We start from the raw sequence: 24,045 nt of genomic DNA, 5'->3' as shown, positions 1-24,045 counted from the left end.
TTAATGTGAATTTTAAATTTGATCTTGCAGAAATAATGAAGTGTATATGTAATAACACATACAGCAGAATATGGCATTGGCAGATCTGCACGAAAATCAATCATTTCTAGGAGACTGCATACAGCACCTGACATCACTGCTCAAGGTGCTCCCTGGGACACAGGCCCATATCAGGATACCCAAATGAATAAGAACTCCACTGTATTAAGCACAAAACTTGGACACACAGACTATTGTAGCTGTAACACAGGGTTATGAAACAGACTCATACTGTGTGTAAACACACGTAGGTGAAAAAAGTACCCTGCAAAACAATGCAGTTCATGACATAATAATTATCTTAATTTTTCAGCTCTTCTGGCAAATAAGACTAGGCTTTGCTGAGGAAGTCAGCCCTTCTGCTGAGATTACCAAAATGTAAGAAATGATAAGAAAACAACAACAAAAAACACAGATTTCAAAGCCACATAAAAAGACATAAAAATGCCATATAGGCAAATAACATTGCAGAAAAAACAGCAAGTGCTGATCCCAATGTACACAATATGGCTACATAATGAACAGAGCAAAACAGCACAGATAGTACATCATGGACTGCAGAAAAGAGAGAAGAAAGTGTCATGGTATGCTGGAAAAAACAGAAAGACTGGGAAGGCGGTAGAAGCAGACAATAGTAAAGGAAGAAAAACAGTAGAAACAAGAGCAACAGAAAAGAGGAAGTTTCTTGCAAAGAATTTCCAGAAGGCAGGGATGCTATTCATCCTGAAAGAGCCCCGGCATCCCTTAGGTGAGAAAACAACATCTTACTGATCAGCTAACCACAGCTCAGACATCAGACCTCATGATTCCCTGGGAAAGAAGCATGATGCAACCACTGTTTGAGCTTCTGTGCCCACCAAAATATTCCAGGCCAAAACAGAATTATTTGGGTTTTTTCTCTCTGAAAAGAACAAACAGAACATGAAACATCATGGTAGAAATACTCAACAACAGATCCAATTAGATCACAAGGCACAAAACCTACCCAACAACAGACCCAAGCAGATCATAAGACCTACCCAACAACAGATCCAATCAGATCACAAGGCACAAAACCTACTCAACAACAGACCCAATCAGATCACAAGGCACAAAACCTATCCAACAACAGATCCAATCAGATCACAAGGCACAAAACCTACCCAACAACAGACCCAATCAGATCACAAGGCACAAAACCTATCCAACAATAGATCCAATCAGATCACAAGGCACAAAACCTATCCAACAATAGATCCAATTAGATCACAAGGCACAAAACCTATCCAACAACAGGTCCAATCAGATCACAAGGCACAAAACCTATCCAACAATAGATCCAATCAGATCACAGACCAACTCAACAACAGATCCAATCAAATCACAAGGCACAAGACCTACTCAACAACAGACCCAATCAGATCACAAGGCACAAAACCTACTCAACAACAGATCCAATCAGATCACAAGGCACAAAACCTACTCAACAACAGACCCAATCAGATCACAAGGCACAAAACCTACTCAACAACAGACCCAATCAGATCACAAGGCACAAAACCTTCTCAACAACAGACCCAATCAGATCACAAGGCACAAAACCTACTCAACAACAGATCCAATCAGATCACACGACACAAAACCTACTCAACAACAGATCCAATCAGATCACACGGCACAAAACCTACTCAACAACAGATCCAATCAGATCACACAGCACAAAACCTACTCAACAACAGATCCAATCAGATCACACGGCACAAAACCTACTCAACAACAGATCCAATCAGATCACACAGCACAAAACCTACTCAACAACAGATCCAATCAGATCACACAGCACAAAACCTGTTTCCACTGGTGAGGAGTCACTCCTTACTCTGCAGCACAAAAACTCTCAAGATGAGATTCAATGTTTGTCAAACCAAACACATTTTGATTCTATGAGCACCAAGTTCTGTTTTTCCCTGTTCTTCTTTTAACAGGCACAACTAGTAACTGGAAATTAACTTTCATGCCTTTTATTTATTCAGCAAGCTTTAATGAGACAAACAACAACAAACAAAAACCCTGAATATGACATACAAACACTGGCTTCAATGTCAAAACAGACCTGCTCACCATGCCCTTCCTGAATAACTCTCCATTCCTGATTATGAATAACAACCTCACCTGAAGTCAAACATGCACAAGATCTGTACAGAAACAGAATAAAACCAGCAATGTTACACACATGCAGAATGCTCCTTATTTAAAAAAAAAAGAAAAAAAACTTTACCGGAATTGGAAATGGTCAGCACCCAATCAACCAGCCTGTTGGTCTGGGTCATCACCAAGCACCAGTCTATTGACCTTGATCATCACCAGTCTATTGACCTTGATCATCACCAGTCCATTGACCTGGGTCATCATCAGTCTAATGACCTGGGTCATTATCAGTCTATTGACCTGGGTCATCATCAGTCTAATGACCTGGGTCATTACCAAGCACCAGTCTATTGACCTGGGTCATCATCAGTCTATTGACCTGGGTCATCATCAGTCTATTGACCTGGACCATCACCAGTCTATTGACCTGGGTCATCATCAGTCTAATGACCTGGGTCATCATCAGTCCATTGACCTGGGTCATCATCAGTCTATTGACCTGGGTCATCATCAGTCTATTGACCTGGGTCATCATCAGTCTAATGACCTGGGTCATCATCAGTCTATTGACCTGGGTCATCATCAGTCTAATGACCTGGATCATTACCAAGCACCAGTCTATTGACCTTGATCATCACCAGTCTATTGACCTGGGTCATCATCAGTCTAATGACCTGGATCATTGCCAAGCACCACTCTATTGACCTGGGTCATCACCAGTCTATTGAACTGGGTCATCACCAAACACCAGTCTATTGACCTGAGTCATAACCTAGATCATTTCCTACAGTATTAAAAAACCCAACTATTATACAACATCTTCCTAGCTTCTAGGACCTCTACCTGAATGACACCTTTTTTTTTACCTTTCTATAGTATCATACAACATCTTCCTAGCTTCTAGGACCTCTACCTGAATGACACATTTTTTTTTTTTACCTTTCTATAGTATCATACAACATCTTCCTAGTTTTTAGGACCTTTACCTGAATGACACATCTTTTTTTTACCTTTCTATAGTATCATACAACATCCTCCTAGTTTTTAGGACCTTTACCTGAATGACACATCTTTTTTTTTACCTTTCTATAGTATCATACAACATCCTCCTAGTTTTTAGGACCTTTACCTGAATGACACATCTTTTTTTTACCTTTCTATAGTATCATACAACATCCTCCTAGTTTTTAGGACCTTTACCTGAATGACACATCTTTTTTTTACCTTTCTATAGTATCATACAACATCCTCCTAGTTTTTAGGACCTTTACCTGAATGACACATCTTTTTTTTACCTTTCTATAGTATCATACAACATCCTCCTAGTTTTTAGGACCTTTACCTGAATGACACATCTTTTTTTTTACCTTTCTATAGTATCATACAACACCCTCCTTGTTTTTTTTTATCTCTACCTGAATGTCACACCTTTTTTTTACCTTTCTATAGTATCATACAACATCCTCCTTGTTTTTTTTATCTCTACCTGAATGTCACACCTTTTTTCACCTCTAATTTCCTACAATATTACACAACATCCTTCTCACTTCTAGAACCTCTACCTGAATGTCACACTTTTTTCACCTCTAATTTCCTACAATATTACACAACATCCTTCTTGCTTCTGGAACATCTACCTGAATGTCACACTTTTTTCACCTCTAATTTCCTATTGTATTACACAACATCCTTCTCACTTCTAGGACCTCTACCTGAATGTCACACCTTTTTTCACCTCTAATTTCCTACAATATTACACAACATCCTTCTCGCTTCTGGAACATCTACCTGAATGTCACACCTTTTTTCACCTCTAATTTCCTACAATATTACACAACATCCTTCTCGCTTCTAGGACCTCTACCTGAATGTCACACCTTTTTTCACTTTTAATTTCCTATAGTATTATACAACATCCTTCTAACTTCTAGGATTTCAAACTGAATGCCACACCTTTTTTAACCTTTAATTTCCCATAGTATTATACAACATCCTTCTAACTTCTAGGATCTCAAACTGAATGCCACACCTTTTTTTACCTTTCATTTCCTATAGTATTATATAACATCATCCTAGCTTCTAGGACCTCTACCTGATTGTCACACCTTTTTCACCTTTAATTTCCTATTGTATTACACAACATCCTCCTAGCTTCTAGGACCTCTACCTGAATGCCACACCTTTTTCACCTTTTATCACGTATATTACACAACATCCTCCTAGTTTCTAGGATCTCTAACTGAATGGCACACCTTTTTCACCTTTAATCTCGTATAATATTACACAACATCCCCATAGTTTCTAGGATCTCTAACTGAATGCTACACCTTTTTCACCTTTAATTTCCTATAATATTACACAACATCCTCCTAGCTTCCTGGACCTCTACCTGAATTGCACATATTTTATATTTTTTCAGACAAAGGACTCCCCGACCCTGGCTGGTGGTTTGGAGGGAGGGTGGGTGTGGGTCAAGGCCACATCCTGGGGGGTGGAGAAGCGGGTGGGGGGGATGTAGGTGGTGGTGGCCATCTCCGGGAGGGCACTGGCCTCCTCCTCCTTCTCCCTGGCCGCCTGCTGGTGGCGCCGGAGCTCTGCCGCTGAGTCCAAGGTGTCCAGCTCTCGTCTGTCCTTGTCCTGAAGCCGTCAGGTTGCCAACATGTATTCACTCTTTCAAGTAAGCAACATGTATTCACTCTTTCAAGTAAGCAACATGTATTCACTCTTTCAAGTAAGCAACATGTATTCACTCTTTCAAGTAGCAATATTTATTCACAGTGTCCTGAAGCCGTCAGGTTGCCAACATGTATTCACTCTTTCAAGTAAGCAACATGTATTCACTCTTTCAAGTAGCAATATTTATTCACAGTGTCCTGAAGCCATCAGGTTGCCAACATGTATTCACTCTTTCAAGTAAGCAACATGTATTCACTCTTTCAAGTAGCAATATTTATTCACAGTGTCCTGAAGCCGTCAGGTTGCCAACATGTATTCACTCTTTCAAGTAAGCAACATGTATTCACTCTTTCAAGTAGCAATATTTATTCACAGTGTCCTGAAGCAGTCAGGTTGCCAACATGTATTCACTCTTTCAAGTAAGCAACATTTATTCACAGTATCATATTAACCATTCATGCTGGTAACTTTTCATTTATAACAAAATATGCGAATCATTCATGTTGGCAACATTTGTTTATTTCATATGAAACGTTCCTGTTAACAACATTTACAAAAAAATATAAATTCAAATCATTCATGTTGGCAACATTTACATAAAATAAAAATTCAAATCATTCATGTTGGCAACATCTAAATCTATATCATATGAATTGCTCATACTGGCAATATTTAGATTATTTCATACAAATCATCATGTTAGAAACATTTATATGATGGGACTTTGTTTGAAAGTAAAACCATGAAAGGAAGATTAAATAATCAACTACTCTTAGGCACAAACCATGAAAGGAAGATTAAATAATCAACTACTCTTAGGCACAAACCATGAAAGGAAGATTAAATAATCAACTACTCTTAGGCACAAACCATGAAAGGAAGATTAAATAATCAACTACTCTTAGGCACAAACCATGAAAGGAAGATTAAATAATCAACTACTCTTAGGCACAAACCATGAAAGGAAGATTAAATAATCAACTACTCTTAGGCACAAACCATGAAAGGAAGATTAAATAATCAACTACTCTTAGGCACAAACCATGAAAGGAAGATTAAATAATCAACTACTCTTAGGCACTATGTGTTACAGTGGCCTGACTAGTTCATGTTGGCAACGTTTATATAATAAATACACAACACTGGCAACTGTTTGAAAGAAATAAGTAAAATTACAAAAGCAAGATTATACAATCATCTATATTATATAGCAATCAGTTACTATTGCATAGCTTGTTGCATTGACTCTCACAATCACATGCTATGACTTTTACCAGCTCCATCCCAGTCAACTCACGTTAATTATAAATTCAAAACCCTCTTCCTTGGACTGTACAGAGATACAGGGTGACCAGAGTTAAATCAAATCCCTCTTCCTTGGACTGTACAGAGATACAGGGTGACCAGTGTTAAATTACCCCTTTTTCCCAGCCCTCTCCTTATCAACCCTAACAACAGCAATATGTTTCACACACACACACACAAGCAACCCTATCAATAGTATTATATATATATATATATATATATATATATATATATATATATATATATATATATATATGAAGAAGTTCACAGACACACACAGACATGTGTACAAATGCATACATCCAGTAGAATGACCAGGTAGACTCTTAATACATTGTACAGAAAATGCACTTTTGTGATTTCATCTTCTCTTTCTTCTAAAATTATAGATCTATCTCTATGTGAATAAAGATTTCTTTCATCTAAAATTAGATGTGAATTCATGTCTCTTTCATCTAAAATTACAGATGTATATCAATCTCTTTCATCTAAATTCAGATGTAAAAAGATGTCTCAGTTTCATAAAAAATAACAGATGTGAACAGATGTCTCGTTCATCTAAAATTGCATATGTTAATAGATAATGTATGTCTCTTTCATCTACAACTGCAGGGATGTGAATAGATACATATCTCTTTCCTCTACAATTACAGGGATGTGAATAGATAATGTATGTCTCTTTCATCTACAACTACAGGGATGTGAACAGATACATATCTCTTTCCTCTACAATTACAGGGATGTGAATAGATAATGTACGTCTCTTTCCTCTACAATTACAGGGATGTGAATGGATAATGTACGTCTCTTTCATCTACAACTACAGGGGTGTGAATAGATACATGTATGTCTATTTCCTCTACAACTACAGGGATGTGAATAGATAATGTATGTCTATTTCCTCTACAACTACAGGGATGTGAATAAATATGTCTCTTTCTTTTACAACTACAGACATGTGAATAGATACAGAGATGTGAATAGATATGAACAGATGTCAAACAGAACTCTCTCTCTCTCTCTCTTCCCTTCAACCACACTGCTGTCCATCCTGTGGCTATCTTAAAGATATGAACAGATGTCAAACAGAATTCTCTCTCTCCCTTCCCTTCAACCACACTGCTGTCCATCCTGTGGCTATCTTAAAGATATGAACAGATGTCCAACAGAACTCTGTCTCTCCCTTGCCTTCAACCACACTGCTGTCCATCCTGTGGCTATCTTAAAGATATGAACAGATGTCCAACAGAACTCTCTCTCTCCTTCCCTTCAACCACACTGCTGTCCATCCTGTGGCTATCTTAAAGATATGAACAGATGTCAAACAGAATTCTCTCTCTCCCTTCCCTTCAACCACACTGCTGTCCATCCTGTGGCTATCTTAAAGATATGAACAGATGTCCAACAGAACTCTGTCTCTCTCTTGCCTTCAACCACACTGTTGTCCACTGTGTGGCTACCTTAAAGATATGAACAGATGTCCAACAGAACTCTGTCTCTCTCTTGCCTTCAACCACACTGTTGTCCATCCTGTGGCTACCTTAAAGATATGAACAGATGTCAAACAGAACAACTCTCTCTCTCTCTCTTGCCTTCAACCACTCTGTTGTCCATCCTGTGGCTACCTTAAAGATATGAACAGATGTTAAACAGAACTCTTTCTCTCCCTTCCCTTCAACCACACTGTTGTCTGTCCATCCTGTGGCTACCTTAAAGACGAGGCCAAGGATGAAGAGGAGCATCCCGCCAAAGGCAGCAAAGAATCCTGAGAGGACACACAGCCCATAGCTCCATGACAGGTAGTTCATCCAGGGGCGCGGCATCCAGTCCCCATCCTTACTCATCTCCGCAAACACCAGGGAAATCAGGAACACTAAAAAGGCTGTCAGAAAAAAAAAAGAAAAAAAAAAAAAAAAAGAAAAGAAAAAAAGAATGTCATATTTTTTATACATGTGTGTGTGTGAGTACTGGAAGCATGGCAATTTTTAGATTAATGACTGTCAAATAACATAACTAATGATTTTACAGCATATTAATCACTCTGATGCTTTCGTGATCAAAATGACAAATTTTCTGGAAGAAAATTTTAATTCTAACTTTCTGTAAAACAACTGATCTCCAGCAAAGTCTCTCTTTCTCTCTCTCTCTCTCTCTCTCTGTGTATACATGTAACTGCACTATGTACTCTCACACAATAGGCACAGAGACAGATTAGAAGAACAGGCTAAGTCGCTAAAGCCTAAAAAAAAAAAAAAAATCAATCCTTGAGATTTTTAACATGTTTTGTCAAATTTGCGACATGATGTTTTGAGTTTGGAGTACAACTGTCTTCGCTCTCTCTCCCCACCCCTTCACTGACACCAGCACTGTCTTAGCTCTCTCCCCCCTTCACTGACACCAGCACTGTCCTAGCTCTCTCCCCCCTTCACTGACACCAGCACTGTTCTAGCTCTATCTCCCCCCCTTCACTGACACCAGCACTGTTCTAGCTCTATCTCCCCCCTTCACTGACACCAGCACTGTTCTAGCTCTCTCCCCCCCTTCACTGACACCAGCACTGTTCTAGCTTCTCTCCCCCCTTCACTGACACCAGCACTGTCCTAGCTCTCTCCCCCCTTCACTGACACCAGCACTGTCCTAGCTCTCTCTCCCCCCTTCATTGACACCAGCACTGTTCTAGCTCTCTCCCCCCCTTCACTGACACCAGCACTGTCCTAGCTTCTCTCCCCCCCTTCATTGACACCAGCACTGTCCTAGCTCTCTCCCCCCCTTCACTGACACCAGCACTGTCCTAGCTCTCTCCCCCCTTCATTGACACCAGCACTGTTCTAGCTCTTTCCCCACCCTTCATTGACACCAGCACTGTCCTAGCTCTCTCTCCCCCCTTCATTGACACCAGCACTGTTCTAGCTCTCTCCCCCCCTTCACTGACACCAGCACTGTCCTAGCTTTCTCTCCCCCCTTCATTGACACCAGCACTGTCCTAGCTCTCTCCCCCCCTTCACTGACACCAGCACTGTCCTAGCTCTCTCCCCCCTTCATTGACACCAGCACTGTTCTAGCTCTTTCCCCACCCTTCATTGACACCAGCACTGTTCTAGCTCTCTCTCCCCCCTTCACTGACACCAGCACTGTCCTAGCTCTCTCCCCCCTTCACTGACACCAGCACTGTTCTAGCTCTATCTCCCCCCTTCACTGACACCAGCACTGTCTTAGCTCTCTCCCCCCTTCACTGACACCAGCACTGTTCTAGCTCTATCTCCCCCCCTTCACTGACACCAGCACTGTTCTAGCTCTCTCCCCCCTTCACTGACACCAGCACTGTTCTAGCTCTATCTCCCCCCTTCACTGACACCAGCACTGTTCTAGCTCTCTCCCCCCTTCACTGACACCAGCACTGTCCTAGCTCTCTCCCCCCTTCACTGACACCAGCACTGTCCTAGCTCTCTCCCCCCTTCACTGACACCAGCACTGTTCTAGCTCTATCTCCCCCCTTCACTGACACCAGCACTGTTCTAGCTCTATCTCCCCCCTTCACTGACACCAGCACTGTCCTAGCTCTCTCCCCCCTTCACTGACACCAGCACTGTCTTAGCTCTCTCTCCCCCCTTCACTGACACCAGCACTGTCCTAGCTCTCTCTCCCCCCTTCACTGACACCAGCACTGTCTTAGCTCTCTCTCCCCCCTTCACTGACACCAGCACTGTCTTAGCTCTCTCCCCCCTTCACTGACACCAGCACTGTTCTAGCTCTCTCTCCCCTTCACTGACACCAGCACTGTTCTAGCTCTATCTCCCCCCCTTCACTGACACCAGCACTGTTCTAGCTCTCTCCCCCCTTCACTGACACCAGCACTGTTCTAGCTCTATCTCCCCCCTTCACTGACACCAGCACTGTTCTAGCTCTCTCCCCCCTTCACTGACATCAGCACTGTTCTAGCTCTCTCTCCCCACCCTTCATTGACACCAGCACTGTTCTAGCTCTCTCCCCCCTTCACTGACACCAGCACTGTTCTAGCTCTCTCTCCCCCCTTCATTGACACCAGCACTGTCCTAGCTCTCTCCCCCCCTTCACTGACACCAGCACTGTCATAGCTCTCTCCCCCTTCACTGACACCAGCACTGTTCTAGCTCTCTCCCCCCTTCATTGACACCAGCACTGTTCTAGCTCTCTCCCCCCTTCACTGACATCAGCACTGTTCTAGCTCTCTCTCCCCTTCACTGACACCAGCACTGTCCTAGCTCTCTCTCCCCCCTTCACTGACACCAGCACTGTCCTAGCTCTCTCTCCCCCTTTCTGTTCTAGCTATGTGTCCACCCTTCACTGACCTGACACCAGCACTGTTCTAGCTCTCTCTCCCCACCCCCTTCACTGACCTGACACCAGCACTGTTCTAGCTATGTGTCCACCCTTCACTGACCTGACACCAGCAAAAGAATGGAGTCAGTGATGAACATCCTGCCCGTGTCCTTGTCGTACAGGTGTCTGCGGGGTCCATCCAGCAGGTAGACCAGGAGGAGGATCATGCCGCACAGATCCAGCAGCACAGTGAAGATACACAGCATCTGAATGACCCGGAACCATGCTGCAAGTGGAAAACACTCTCCTCAGCTGGTGCTCAGTCTCCAAGCAGACTGAGTGAATGTGGCCAATTTGAGTATTTTACCTGAGAACAGTTAGTCACTGGTACTGAAAGATACTGTTAATTATCGAAGTATAAAGGTGGATAAATTTGTCAATGCAGGCATCATCAATAAAGACTTATCAACAAAATAAAAACAAATATGCAACAACAAAAAAGCAACAACAACAAAATACTATTTTCCACATTTAAATTCTGACCAACAACAATGTGATATCCCACAGTCACTATATCTCACGTGTTATTTACATCAAGTTCATTAATTCTCTCACACACATATATATATATATCACATTTTATATGTATCCCCCCCATATATACACATTATTCCACCACCACCCCATATATCCAACAAACCAGATCTCTTCCATTTTTCCAGTCTGTACTCTATGTGAGTACAATGAATCTGATTTCATCAGATATTTGATTTTTTTCTCACTGACTGAAACAATGTTAAGTTAGAACAGTTAGATCTAAGATGATAATAGTAAATACATGTATAAGATCTAATCAAGATGATAACAGTATAACAGGTATATGTATAAGATCTATGATGATAATAGTATAGATCAATGTACATACAAGATCTAATATGATAATTCTATAATACAAATGGCATGTACAAGACATAAGATGATAATACTTTTGTAATATAAGAATTATAATCTACGATGGTAATAGCAAAGATAAATTTGGTATACAGATCTATGATAATGATAACATAAAATTATACATTTTGGTATACATGCATAATAACCAAGATGATAAAAAATGATGAACAGAATTCCTTTCAAGACTCTTCATAATATCTGGAAGGATCACCACCAGATCAAAAGTTTGGGAAAGTGCAACATGACGAAAGGACCGGAAGAAAAGCGCGTAACAGTTCGTGCATGGCCTATTTTTAGATCAGTACAGTGGGCACACACACACACACACACACACATGTATATACACTGACAAAAAGTTCACAACGTGCCATACATATTCATATGAGACACATAAGTGAAGAACCAGATTCTCACCTGGCATAATCTGGTTAGTCACCAGCTCAAACTCCGTGGAATGAATCCACCAGCACCCGACGTAAGACTTCATTGCTGGGTCGCGAGGCATCACGAACCCTGACATACACACATGCCACAAACCAATGTTGGCGAAAGGACTATGAACTCGCGTCCATGATTTGTACCAGAAAGGAGAGGCAAAGGCAACGAACATCAAAACAAATGCAACGATGGCACACACCGCACCCATCCGATACATAGCCTGCGTCGCCATCCTGACTCGCAGTGTCACCTCTGCGGTGACAAACGACGAATTTGAAAGAACACACCTGTGGCTCTTTTTCGCACCCAAACATCAGCAACACAAGCCAAGAAAAGCTAGCTGGCTAATGTGTAAGCGTTGTTCCACACGCTATACTTTTGTCAAGCTTTTGATTGGTCATTCCCAAGACTGGTCCATTTTGAAGACAGAAAGTCGTCGGAAATCAAAGTTGTGGGTTTCAGATTCCTTGGCTTGACTTGAAATTCAATTTGGAAAAGAGAAACGCTGTTAAAGTCCACTGTTTCTTGATAAATATTCATAGATGTCATTTTTTCCCTTGAAAATACCATTTAAAGTTGTTTCATTCTTGAAGTAATTTGGAATGTTCCATTTTTAGGTTGGGGTTCAGACCAAACTCCAAGTGTAATGTACTTCATTCATTCCACTATTTAAAGCTGATATAATGCAGAACTTTTTAATTCATACTGAGACTATTTTAAGACACATAGAAACATTAAGTACATCTACAATTCAGATCGGAATCGAAAGAATCAGACTTCGCACCTGCCGTTCCTCCTTCCTCCTCCCCGACCACACCTGAAAAAGTTAAACTCGTCCAAATAACTTGGTGTCCTCTCCAAAATTGCATTCGCCTCGGGTCGGCCGTCAACTTCCAAAATGGCGTTGACGCGGACGAAACGGCTTGTGACAACTTTCGGCTTGATTTTCACATGTCTGGCATTTGTCTGTATGGTGGTTGCCTTTTCTACTCCTCATTGGCTCGAGAGATTTCCACACAAGCGGAACACGAAGGTTTTTGTTCGAATGGGGTTATGGGAGGTGTGCTTCAATGACTGGACCTACTACAAAGATTACCTGGGCAAGAGATATAACGGGTGTTGGTGGATCTTTCACTACGAATACCGACCAGTGTGGCACTGGATCAACCCTCGTAAGTTTGATTAAATTTATTAGAACATGTGGGGATGTGCTAGAAGATTTGACCATGACCAGTGATGCAGAGACATGCGGGTTTGGGTGAAATATTTTATCATTTTTGACAGTATGCCGTACCCCGGAAGTAACCCTCTATTTTCAAATGATAAAGTCAGAAAATTGTGACTGTGCATTTGGAGACAGGCAGACAGAGATGTCTTCATTGACACACAGACAAACTGAATAGTAAAGAAAATGTTTTAAAATTTTATTTGTTTCCATTCCAATCATTGTCTGATCATGTATCATATGTTAAAGAAAATCATTTTTATTATGAAGGCCTGTGACAGGAACCTTACAAACACTGATTGAAAGTAGCAGCATGAAATCAGTAACAAGTCTGAAGTATCACAGTCTACAAACTATATAGGTATCCTTGTTTATATGACAGAATACACTCAAACACACACACACACACACACACACACACACACACACACACACACACACACTGTCATAGTAAAAAGATGTTGAAATATTGATTAAAACACACACATGCACACTCTAGAAGGGCTGATTACAAACAGTGATGAGTCAAAATATAGGGAAGAAGTACTGGAACTTGTCAGCTGGTGTGATCAAAACAACTTAGAACTCACCGTATCAAAAACAAAAGAATTAATTCTAGATTTCAGGAAGACCAGATCTGACCCCTTACCACTTGTCATTAAAGACAAGCAAGTAGAGATCATCAGCGATTTTAAATTTCTCAGACTGATCATTTCAAATGATTTGAAATGGGAGAAAAATACGGAAAAAATTGTTTAAAAGCACAACAGCGCCTGTACTTTCTTCAGCACCTCAAAAAGTTCGGAATTAAAAAAGAAATCATGGTTGATTTCTACCAAGCAGTCATTGAAAGTGTGCTGACCTTCGCTATTACTGTTTGGTATGGAAACATGTCCAAGGCAGAAGTTGCAGCCCTGAACAGAATCGTAAAAACTGCCACCAAGATTACCGGGGCTGATCTACTTTCTCTAGAAGAGGCTACTCAAAAATGCAAAATCATCAGCCAGGATGAATCACATCCAGCTTTTGGGATTTTCGAGATGCTCCCTCTGGTCGACGGTATAGAAGTATAAGGACGAAAACCAATGGCTTCGCCAATAGCTTTTTCCCCAAAGCAGTCAATGCCCTGTCTCTTGAACAAATCCAGTATGGTAAATAGAACTGCGCAATAAACAACCATCTACCTGATGGCATGGTTCCTGTCCTAACAATATGACTGTGTGCTGACAGCATGGTTCCTGCCCTAACAACATCACTGACTGTGTGCTGATAGCATGGTTCCTGTCCTAACAATATGACTGACTGTGTGCTGACAGCATGGTTCCTGTCCTAACAACATGACTGTGTGCTGACAGCATGGTTCCTGTCCTAACAACATGACTGTGTGCTGACAGCATGGTTCCTGTCCTAACAACATGACTGTGTGTGACAGCATGGTTCCTGTCCTAACAATATGACTGACTGTGTGCTGACAGCATGGTTCCTGTCCTAACAACATGACTGTGTGCTGACAGCATGGTTCCTGTCCTAACAACATGACTGTGTGCTGACAGCATGGTTCCTGTCCTAACAATATGACTGTGTGCTGACAGCATGGTTCCTGTCCTAACAATATGACTGACTGTGTGCTGACAGCATGGTTCCTGTCCTAACAACATGACTGTGTGCTGACAGCATGGTTCCTGTCCTAACAACATGACTGTGTGCTGACAGCATGGTTCCTGTCCTAACAACATGACTGTGCTGACAGCATGGTTCCTGTCCTAACAATATGACTGTGCTGACAGCATGGTTCCTGTCCTAACAATATGACTGTGTGCTGACAGCATGGTTCCTGTCCTAACAACAAGACTGTGTGCTGACAGCATGGTTCCTGTCCTAACAATATGACTGTGCTGACAGCATGGTTCCTGTCCTAACAATATGACTGTGCTGACAGCATGGTTCCTGTCCTAACAATATGACTGTGTGCTGACAGCATGGTTCCTGTCCTAACAACAAGACTGTGTGCTGACAGCATGGTTCCTGTCCTAACAATATGACTGTGCTGACAGCATGGTTCCTGTCCTAACAATATGACTGTGCTGACAGCATGGTTCCTGTCCTAACAATATGACTGTGCTGACAGCATGGTTCCTGTCCTAACAATATGACTGTGCTGACAGCATGGTTCCTGTCCTAACAACATGACTGTGTGCTGACAGCATGGTTCCTGTCCTAACAACATGACTGTACTGACAGCATGGTTCTTGTCCTAACAACATGACTGTACTGACAGCATGGTTCCTGTCCTAACAACATGACTGTGTGCTGACAGCATGGTTCTTGTCCTAACAACATGACTGACTGTGTGCTGACAGCATGGTTCTTGTCCTAACAATATGACTGTGTGCTGACAGCATGGTTCCTGTCCTAACAACATGACTGACTGTGTGTTGACAGCATGGTTCCTGTCCTAACAACATGACTGTGTGTTGACAGCATGGTTCCTGTCCTACCAACATGACTGACTGTGTGCTGACAGCATGGTTCCTGTCCTAACAACATGACTGACTGTGTGCTGACAGCATGGTTCCTGTCCTAACAGCATGACTGACTGTGTGTGACAGCATGGTTCCTGTCCTAACAACATGACTGACTGTGTGCTGACAGCATGGTTCCTGTCCTGACAACATAACTGACTGTGTGCTGACAGCATGGTTCCTGTCCTAACAACATGACTGTGTGCTGACAGCATGGTTCCTGTCCTGACAACATAACTGACTGTGTGCTGACAGCATGGTTCCTGTCCTAACAACATGACTGACTGTGTGCTGACAGCATGGTTCCTGTCCTAACAACATGACTGACTGTGTGCTGACAGCATGGTTCCTGTCCTAACAACATGACTGACTGTGTGCTGACAGCATGGTTCCTGTCCTAACAACATTACTGTGCTGACAGCATGGTTCCTGTCCTAACAACATGACTGTGCTGACAGTATGGTTCCTGTCCTAACAACATGACTGTGCTGACAGCATGGTTCCTGTCCTAACAACATGACTGTGCTGACAGTATGGTTCCTGTCCTAACAACATGACTGTGTGCTGACAGCATGGTTCCTGTCCTAACAACATGACTGTGTGCTGACAGCATGGTTCCTGTCCTAACAACAAGACTGTGTGCTGACAGCATGGTTCCTGTCCTAACAGCAAGACTGTGTGCTGACAGCATGGTTCCTGTCCTAACAACATGACTGTGCTGACAGCATGGTTCCTGTCCTAACAACATGACTGTGCTGACAGCATGGTTCCTGTTCTAACAACATGACTGTGTGCTGACAGCATGGTTCCTGTCCTAACAACATGACTGACTGTGTGCTGACAGCATGGTTCCTGTCCTAACAACATGACTGACTGTGTGCTGACAGCATGGTTCCTGTCCTAACAACATGACTGACTGTGTCCTGACAGCATGGATCCTGTCCTAACAACATGACTGTACTGACAGCATGGTTCCTGTCCTAACAACATGACTGTGTGCTGACAGCATGGTTCTTGTCCTAACAACATGACTGACAGTGTGCTGACAGCATGTTTCTTGTCCTAACAACATGACTGACTGTGTGCTGACAGCACGGTTCTTGTCCTAACAACATGAGTGTGTGTGACAGCATGGTTCCTTGGGATCCAGCTGATGATCACAGTAGCGCTGATCCTGCAGATGATCACCATCGTCTTCAACATCTGCTACTTCGTTGGCAGCTGTCCACCTCCCAAAGACCGCAGGTACACGGCCGCATCTTCAGGGATGAATTTTACAGCAGGTCAGTTCAACAGTCTGTGTATGATATAATATATATATCTATATATGTGTTGAATCAGTTGCTGTATGATATATATATATATATATATATATATATATATATATATATATATATATATATATATATATATATATATAAACATGCCCATTAAAATTAGTCACTTTGATTCACTCTTCAGTTCTTCCTGACAGCTTAAACATGAATACAATCACAGCTAATATTTTATCAGGAATTAACTTCTGATTTAATTGTCTTTTAAAAGCAAAAGAAAAGAGGAAAAGCACAAATTGTGTACCAGTCTAAAGATTTAGTTTCTTTTTCAGCATGATCATGAATAGTTATCAGGTGAAAGTTGGGTTGTCTTAAAAATAAAGTACGAATATGTAGGTGTGTGGTAGTCAGTAGAAAGTCTCATGTCCCATAGTGACAAGTCATGGTTTGCTTTTTCAGCGTTGCTCATCACGATATCAGTCTGCATCTTTGGTTATGAGGCAGATGTCGATCGACAGTGGCTGCCCAACCCCGACTCCAACTTCATGTCCTGGTCTTTTGGCTTTTGCATTCTGTCCGGCTTTTTCTGCATCTTTGCCGGCATGTGCTTGCTGGCTGACTTTCTGCGCATCGGTGAGGAGGCCAAGAGAGAGGCAAGGCAGCCAGCCTACACTGTCAAACCCAACCCCAGATACTGAGTGACAGTGAGTGCATGTAACAGTGTATGGTCTCCCAACCTACACCCAACCCCAGATACTGAGTGACAGTGAGTGCATGTAACAGTGTATGGTCTCCCAGCCTACACTCAACCCCAGATACTGAGTGACAGTGAGTGCATGTAACAGTGTATGGTCTCCCAACCTACACTCAACCCCAGATACTGAGTGACAGTGAGTGCATGTAACAGTGTATGGTCTCCCAACCTACACTCAACCCCAGATACTGAGTGACAGTGAGTGCATGTAACAGTGTATGGTCTCCCAACCTAAAGTGTCAAACCCAGCCCCAGATACTGAGTGACAGAGGGAAAGAGTGTGTGTGTGTAACAGCTGTATAGTCTGTTTGAACGGAGGAACTGATTGCATCTTTTACCATACACTGTCGTGTATCGTGTAGTTCTCTTGTACATTCCAAGGTGGATTGATCTTGCATTGAATTTGAAAGCCTTTTGTTATGATTGATCAGCTGGTCACTGATTGCAGTGCTTGGATCAATTGATTTTGAAATTAATATTAAGCAAGGTGAAATAAAGATGACAGAAACCACACTTATTGACCAGTTTGGGTGTCTCATTGTGATGCATGCACATGTAATTAAATAATATAATTAGTTGGTATGATGATACAGTACTTTATACGGTGTTTTATTTTGGGTTACATTAAGATTTGGGTTTCCTTTAAGTAGATCTGTTACATGCACTCTTTGTCTTTTGTTGAATTAGAACTCAAATCCCTTTTATTTGTAAAAAAAAGAAAAAAGAAGGAAACTGATACATGATAAAGTGCCCTTAGGTATGCCAGGAAGATAGAAAAGAAATGTGAAAAATATTGTGCACATGTATGCTTGATTTTTTTTTTATATGAAAATTAAATACTGAAGGGGTAGAGCATTCTTGGTGATCAGTAGGATGAAGGGTTTTTGTTGTTTTTTTCATACATTCATATACATTTATAGAAATCTGTTACATTGCAAGCGACGTTTGCATCTTAAATTGGTCTGGATTAAGATAACTATCTGTGTGTGAGAGACAGAGAGTGAGGAGAGAAAAACTTATTCATGTGTAGCCTGCTGTTTAGAATCAAATGTTTTGATTTTCTGTCATTTTTCACACTGTATAGTGTATTGTATATTTTTTTAATTCAGATTTGATTCTTATTGATGTGTACAAAATATGCACATCATTAGTAACATAGGCGGCTTCCAATATAACTATAATTGATAATGCTATCCTTTCATATTTGATATATTATGTGAAAAAAAAGATATGGAGAAAATAGAAGGGTGGGTGGGTGTGGGAAACCCTAAAACTGTTTAGAGTGAAGAGAGAAGGAAACACTTTGGTGTGTTCTGTCAGAAACATTCACCCAGTTCTGTAGGAAGGACTTTGGTGTGTTCCTGTCAGAAACATTCACCCAGTCTTGTGAGAAGGAAGGACTTTGGTGTGTTCCTGTCAGAAACATTCACCCAGTTTTGTGAGAAGGAAGGACTTTGGTGTGTTCCTGTCAGAAACATTCACCCAGTCTTGTGAGAAGGAAGGACTTTGGTGTGTTCCTGTCAGAAACATTCACCCAGTCCTGTGAGAAGGAAGGACTTTGGTGTGTTCCTGTCAGAAACATTCACCCAGTCCAGTGGGAAGGAAGGACTTTGGTGTGTTCCTGTCAGAAACATTCACCCAGTCATGTGGGAAGGAAGGACTTTGGTGTGTTCCTGTCAGAAACATTCACCCAGTCCTGTGAGAAGGAAGGACTTTGGTGTGTTCCTGTCAGAAACATTCACCCAGTCCTGTGAGAAGGAAGGACTTTGGTGTGTTCCTGTCAGAAACATTCACCCAGTCCTGTGAGAAGGAAGGACTTTGGTGTGTTCCTGTCAGAAACATTCACCCAGTCCAGTGGGAAGGAAGGACTTTGGTGTGTTCCTGTCAGAAACATTCACCCAGTCATGTGGGAAGGAAGGACTTTGGTGTGTTCCTGTCAGAAACATTCACCCAGTCCTGTGAGAAGGAAGGACTTTGGTGTGTTCCTGTCAGAAACATTCACCCAGTCCTGTGAGAAGGAAGGACTTTGGTGTGTTCCTGTCAGAAACATTCACCCAGTCCAGTGGGAAGGAAGGACTTTGGTGTGTTCCTGTCAGAAACATTCACCCAGTCATGTGGGAAGGAAGGACTTTGGTGTGTTCCTGTCAGAAACATTCACCCAGTCCAGTGGGAAGGAAGGACTTTGGTGTGTTCCTGTCAGAAACATTCACCCAGTCATGTGGGAAGGAAGGACTTTGGTGTGTTCCTGTCAGAAACATTCACCCAGTCCTGTGAGAAGGAAGGACTTTGGTGTGTTCCTGTCAGAAACATTCACCCAGTCCTGTGAGAAGGAAGGACTTTGGTGTGTTCCTGTCAGAAGCATTCACCCAGTCCAGTGGGAAGGAAGGACTTTGGTGTGTTCCTGTCAGAAGCATTCACCCAGTCCTGTGGGCTTCTTCTCTATTCGCTTTATTTTCATTTTCATGGCAATGTATTGTCATGAAAATATTCAGTCATCCACTTCATTGTACATTGATCATTATGATAAGTGTGATACATTGATGATTGTAAGTGTGTCATTGTGTCCAGAGATCTTGATGTACTAATTCAGTGTTACTTTACCATTCAAGTTAACACACAATGAAATATTACACGACAGCAAATAATTGCAAATTTCTTTGCATTACAGATGATTAAGATCAAGATGTATCTTATCATTTGTAAACATTCGAAAATTAAAAAAAAAAAAACGAAAAAAGGAAGTGTGTGTACTCATAATAGGAATACTAGATCTTTCATGCATCACAAAACTTTGGCGCACACACACACACAATTCTGCCTAGCAGCTTTGAAAAGTCGATGAATTGATGGCCCTTTGGTCTTTGTGGTCACTCTGAGTGTTCCTTTCTGTCTGGTAATGCATCCATGTAGGACGTGAGAACTGACTGCTCGGGATAGAATCCCACACTCACCACCTCCTCCACTAGACCTTGAGTGGTGGTCTGGATGCTTGTCATTCGGATTAGACCATGTCCTATGTGCAGCATGCACGCACTCTAACACTTGTGTATGTGTGTGTGTGATTGAAAGCCTGACAGAATGACACAGGGAACAAAAGTTGAGTGCCAAAAGGCACCTGTCAGTGGGCTGTACCCAGGTAGCTAGCCTGTTGTAGATTGGCACTATAAATATCTGTATATACTATCTATATATAATTAATAATAGTAGGAAGAAGGATGCTAATGTCAGGGCTGAATAAAATCTCTCACTGTTATAAATCAGCATGAGATATACATCTGTGCTGTCTCTCTGTGTCTCTGTCATATCTCAAGATAGAACATAAATCTGTCATCACTCTGACTCTTTAACTCTAGTGCTTGTGGGTGGGAAGTGTTTTGGGCATGAGGGGTGGGAAAAGTAATGACTATAGCAGTTCATATTGATCTACTTGTGTGTGGCATACAAAGAGTTTATTGAATAACGATATATTTTGAAATATTATTTAAACTATGACATTTTAAAGTAATAATGAATTATTATAAATTTATAATTATTGTTAGTTATATTCCCCAAACTAGCAAAAGAGACTCTCAAAGTTTTCAAACTCCAAGAGAGCTCTGGAAAAAGGGAGGATCACCTTCCAACTTATGTCAATGATTCCATATATATATATATATAAATTATGCTGTAACTGTATAAGTGCCTATATTCCTTCCAATGGTATAACGTTTTCATGCTTTTCATGCTCTTTCTGACTGGAGAGCAGTGAGCTTCAGCTTAAGGTTATCAATCTGGTTTCTAGAATTAGAAAGGAACTCACTGTGCGGTTATACTTATATTCAGTGCTGTTTGTTAAAGAGAGATTGTGAAGTTCTGGTTGAGACTAAGAAGGAAAGGATTGAGAGGGGAGCGCCGGGGAGCACTCTGAGCTTCAATGCTGTAGAGAGGACAGCTAATTAGGGCTTGGGAAATCCACTTTTCTTTAAAAGTGTGTGAAGATTAATGGGAAAACTCAAGTGTGAAGGAAATATAGAAGAGTTGATTTTCAAAGTTACTTTGCTTTGTAATATAAAATCAGTACATAATTATGATTGGTGAATCTTTGATGTTCTTATCAAACAAACCAGGAAAAAACCCTGTACATGACTGCATGCTGGAATGTATTTGTCATGTCCAATTGTCTCCCCTTCTCTACCCAGCTTTATTCATTTACAGCTGTTTAGATGCATGCCTGTGCTGGTAATTGGAAGCATTTTATTCTGGAGGTTTTGGTGTCATGTTTGTCAGTTTTTCTGAGAACATTTTTTTCATGGATGTCCACAAAGTACTGATTGTGTTTCAGAACTAAAGCAAAAACAATACTTCACATACTTGTTGAAAGTAGAAACATGTTTTTAGTTTTGTTTTTAAACATAAGCATGAAGGAGACGGTAAAGATCAGTTTTATATTTCACTGTGTAAATATTGTACAAAGTTGTTAATCATTGATTCCGCAGTAGTTATCTGCCTTGAAACATATCATGAATAAATGAGATTTTGTTTCCAACTTATTTTCAAGAGTTGTGAGAGAATTTACTGAAAGTGTAACTGGACTTTATATATTCATTGCTGAGCATTCCTTGTAGATTTTATACAATGAATCCATCTGGATTATTCCTTTGGTTGTCTGTAATTCACACTTTTTTTCATCTGATTAAAAAGGAAGATCTTATTTTATCTTTGCATGTGCAGTTTGCGTGTGTGTGTGTGTGTGCACGAGTATGCGTGTGTGTGTGTGTGTATGTGTGTGTGTGTTTGCAGATGACGAATCCTTTGCTCTTTATGGCTTTATTGCTGTTCATTTCTGGTCACACCCAACATGTCTTCAGTTTTGTGAATAGAAATTTAAAATGTAACAGTAAGTTTATTGTGCAAATAATTTGGCTTCTTTTAAAAAAAATTTTGTGCCCGTCCTAAAGGTGCATTGTCAAAGAAAACAGTATGAGTGGAAAGAAGAGAATGTTTCCTATTTCTGTGTCCAATTTGGTCTTCAATGACAAAGTATTTCCAGAGAAAATGATAATGTTAAAGGTTTTTTTTGTTTGTTTTTTTGCTGCCCCATCATCTGCACCGTTTCAGTGGTATCACTCCCATGCCGCTCATTTTGATTCCCCCATACACGGCCACACCCAGGTTCGTCTGTCACAGTTCCAGCGTCGGCAGTCTGCAGGAAACCATCGATGTTAGGTCACCAGAAGGCTACACACCAGAGGAGACCCTGCACTGCTGCTGAGTCACTTCGGTGGTGTTCTGATTTAACTTACTTAGGACACCACCTACTAAGCCCCCTGCTAATGACAATAATGGCTTAGTCGCGGAGCCAGATTAGTGATTGTCCCTCCCAGAGTGGAGAACGCCACCACGTCCCACAAACAACAGCTCCCCATGAATCTGCCAACACTGAAGACATTGACAGGACTCACCCCAAGCATGGATATCGAGGGGTATCGAAACTGAGGTCACCATGAGAGCAGGGCATGAAACGCCACACTTTGAGACTGTTTTGTTTACATTGATGATGAGGAGGAGGATGACGATGACGATGTTGCTATGGAGGTCCATTTTGGTTTGGGACTGCATGACAAGGTTGTACTCTATGCTTCCTGTCATAATGATATCCTGGCGTTAACCAGGCCAGAGAGATACAGACACTTGCAGTGTTGGTCAGGTAATTAGAGCAACACACCCAAAAACGCATCCTTGAAGTGGATGACACTCAACTGTGTGGTCCCAGTCTCCCCATTTAAGCCCACAGCACACTCAACTCTGGGTAGGAGCCGGCCACAGGCCAAAAAATCCACCTCCACTAGGATTTGAACCCGTGTCCTCCCAGCTGTCAGTCCAAGACGCTAACCACTTTGCCACGGCGGTTGGTACAATGTTAAAGTCTACCACAGACACATGCACATACAGACAACCGAAACCGGGTTATATCATAGAATCACATTGTTTACACAAGTGAGTCAAAAAACAAAGATGAGGGATAAGAGACTGGCAGTGTTCTTGCTGAACTTCACATATTTGGGATGTCCACTGCAATGTGGAATCAACTTCCTCAGCCTCTCTGTCACTCATCTTCACTGTAATCTTTCAAATCCAGTCTGAAGACCCTCCAGATTAATTCTCAACAGCTCATCCGTTTCCAGTATGAACAAAAATAACTATTTGTGAGTGAGTGAGTTTTAATAGTTTCAGGCTTGGTGGTATTTTTGATTGTGTGCTATTTACATTGTGTGCTGTGACTTGTGAGTGTGCATGCACGTGTGCTTGTGTGTATTTTATGTTTGGTATCTTGTGTTCAATTTTTCTTTTTTGATATTTACATACATGTTCTATTTGTAAACGCCTTGGGCTTATTTTCAAGATTAGGCGTAAACGCTCATAATAATAATGATAATAATGGACGGCACAACT

The 24,045-nt window shown here is 41.4% G+C and overlaps 2 protein-coding genes across 2 annotated transcripts; one reads left to right on the top strand and one right to left on the bottom strand.

Moving 5' to 3' along the window:
• Positions 1 to 973: 973 nt before the first annotated feature.
• Positions 974 to 12,134, bottom strand: LOC143291048 (uncharacterized). Its single transcript, XM_076600631.1, has 4 exons — positions 11,815 to 12,134; positions 10,568 to 10,732; positions 7,857 to 8,029; positions 974 to 4,803 (listed from the first exon to the last, which is right to left on the bottom strand). The coding sequence occupies exons 1-4, from the start codon at positions 12,068 to 12,070 to the stop codon at positions 4,582 to 4,584; spliced, it is 816 nt and encodes a 271-aa protein (XP_076456746.1). The 5' UTR covers positions 12,071 to 12,134; the 3' UTR covers positions 974 to 4,581.
• A 521-nt stretch (positions 12,135 to 12,655) lies between these two features.
• LOC143291047 (uncharacterized) lies at positions 12,656 to 22,303 on the top strand. The gene is made up of 3 exons (XM_076600630.1): positions 12,656 to 13,010; positions 16,716 to 16,868; positions 17,319 to 22,303. The coding sequence occupies exons 1-3, from the start codon at positions 12,737 to 12,739 to the stop codon at positions 17,555 to 17,557; spliced, it is 666 nt and encodes a 221-aa protein (XP_076456745.1). The 5' UTR covers positions 12,656 to 12,736; the 3' UTR covers positions 17,558 to 22,303.
• The last annotated feature ends 1,742 nt before the right edge of the window (positions 22,304 to 24,045 follow it).

The sequence above is a fragment of the Babylonia areolata genome, chromosome 16 (genome assembly GCF_041734735.1).
Source record: "Babylonia areolata isolate BAREFJ2019XMU chromosome 16, ASM4173473v1, whole genome shotgun sequence".
Classification (NCBI taxonomy): domain Eukaryota; kingdom Metazoa; phylum Mollusca; class Gastropoda; order Neogastropoda; family Buccinidae; genus Babylonia; species Babylonia areolata.
Note: the sequence above shows the minus strand (reverse complement) of the source record. Positions and strands in the feature narration are given on the sequence as shown.

Bases quoted from the DNA above. Each gene is read 5' to 3' on its own strand.
- LOC143291048 (XM_076600631.1), bottom strand. From the start codon at position 12,070: ATGGCGACGCAGGCTATGTATCGGATGGGTGCGGTGTGTGCCATCGTT. The intron at 8,030-10,567 runs GTCAGTGAAGGG...TTTTTCTGACAG, and splicing joins CATTCTTTTGCTGGTGTCAG to CCTTTTTAGTGTTCCTGATT. The intron at 4,804-7,856 runs GTAGCCACAGGA...TGACGGCTTCAG, and splicing joins TCCTTGGCCTCGTCTTTAAG to GACAAGGACAGACGAGAGCT.
- LOC143291047 (XM_076600630.1), top strand. From the start codon at position 12,737: ATGGCGTTGACGCGGACGAAACGGCTTGTGACAACTTTCGGCTTGATT. The intron at 13,011-16,715 runs GTAAGTTTGATT...TGTGTGTGACAG, and splicing joins GTGGCACTGGATCAACCCTC to CATGGTTCCTTGGGATCCAG. The intron at 16,869-17,318 runs GTCAGTTCAACA...TTGCTTTTTCAG, and splicing joins AGGGATGAATTTTACAGCAG to CGTTGCTCATCACGATATCA.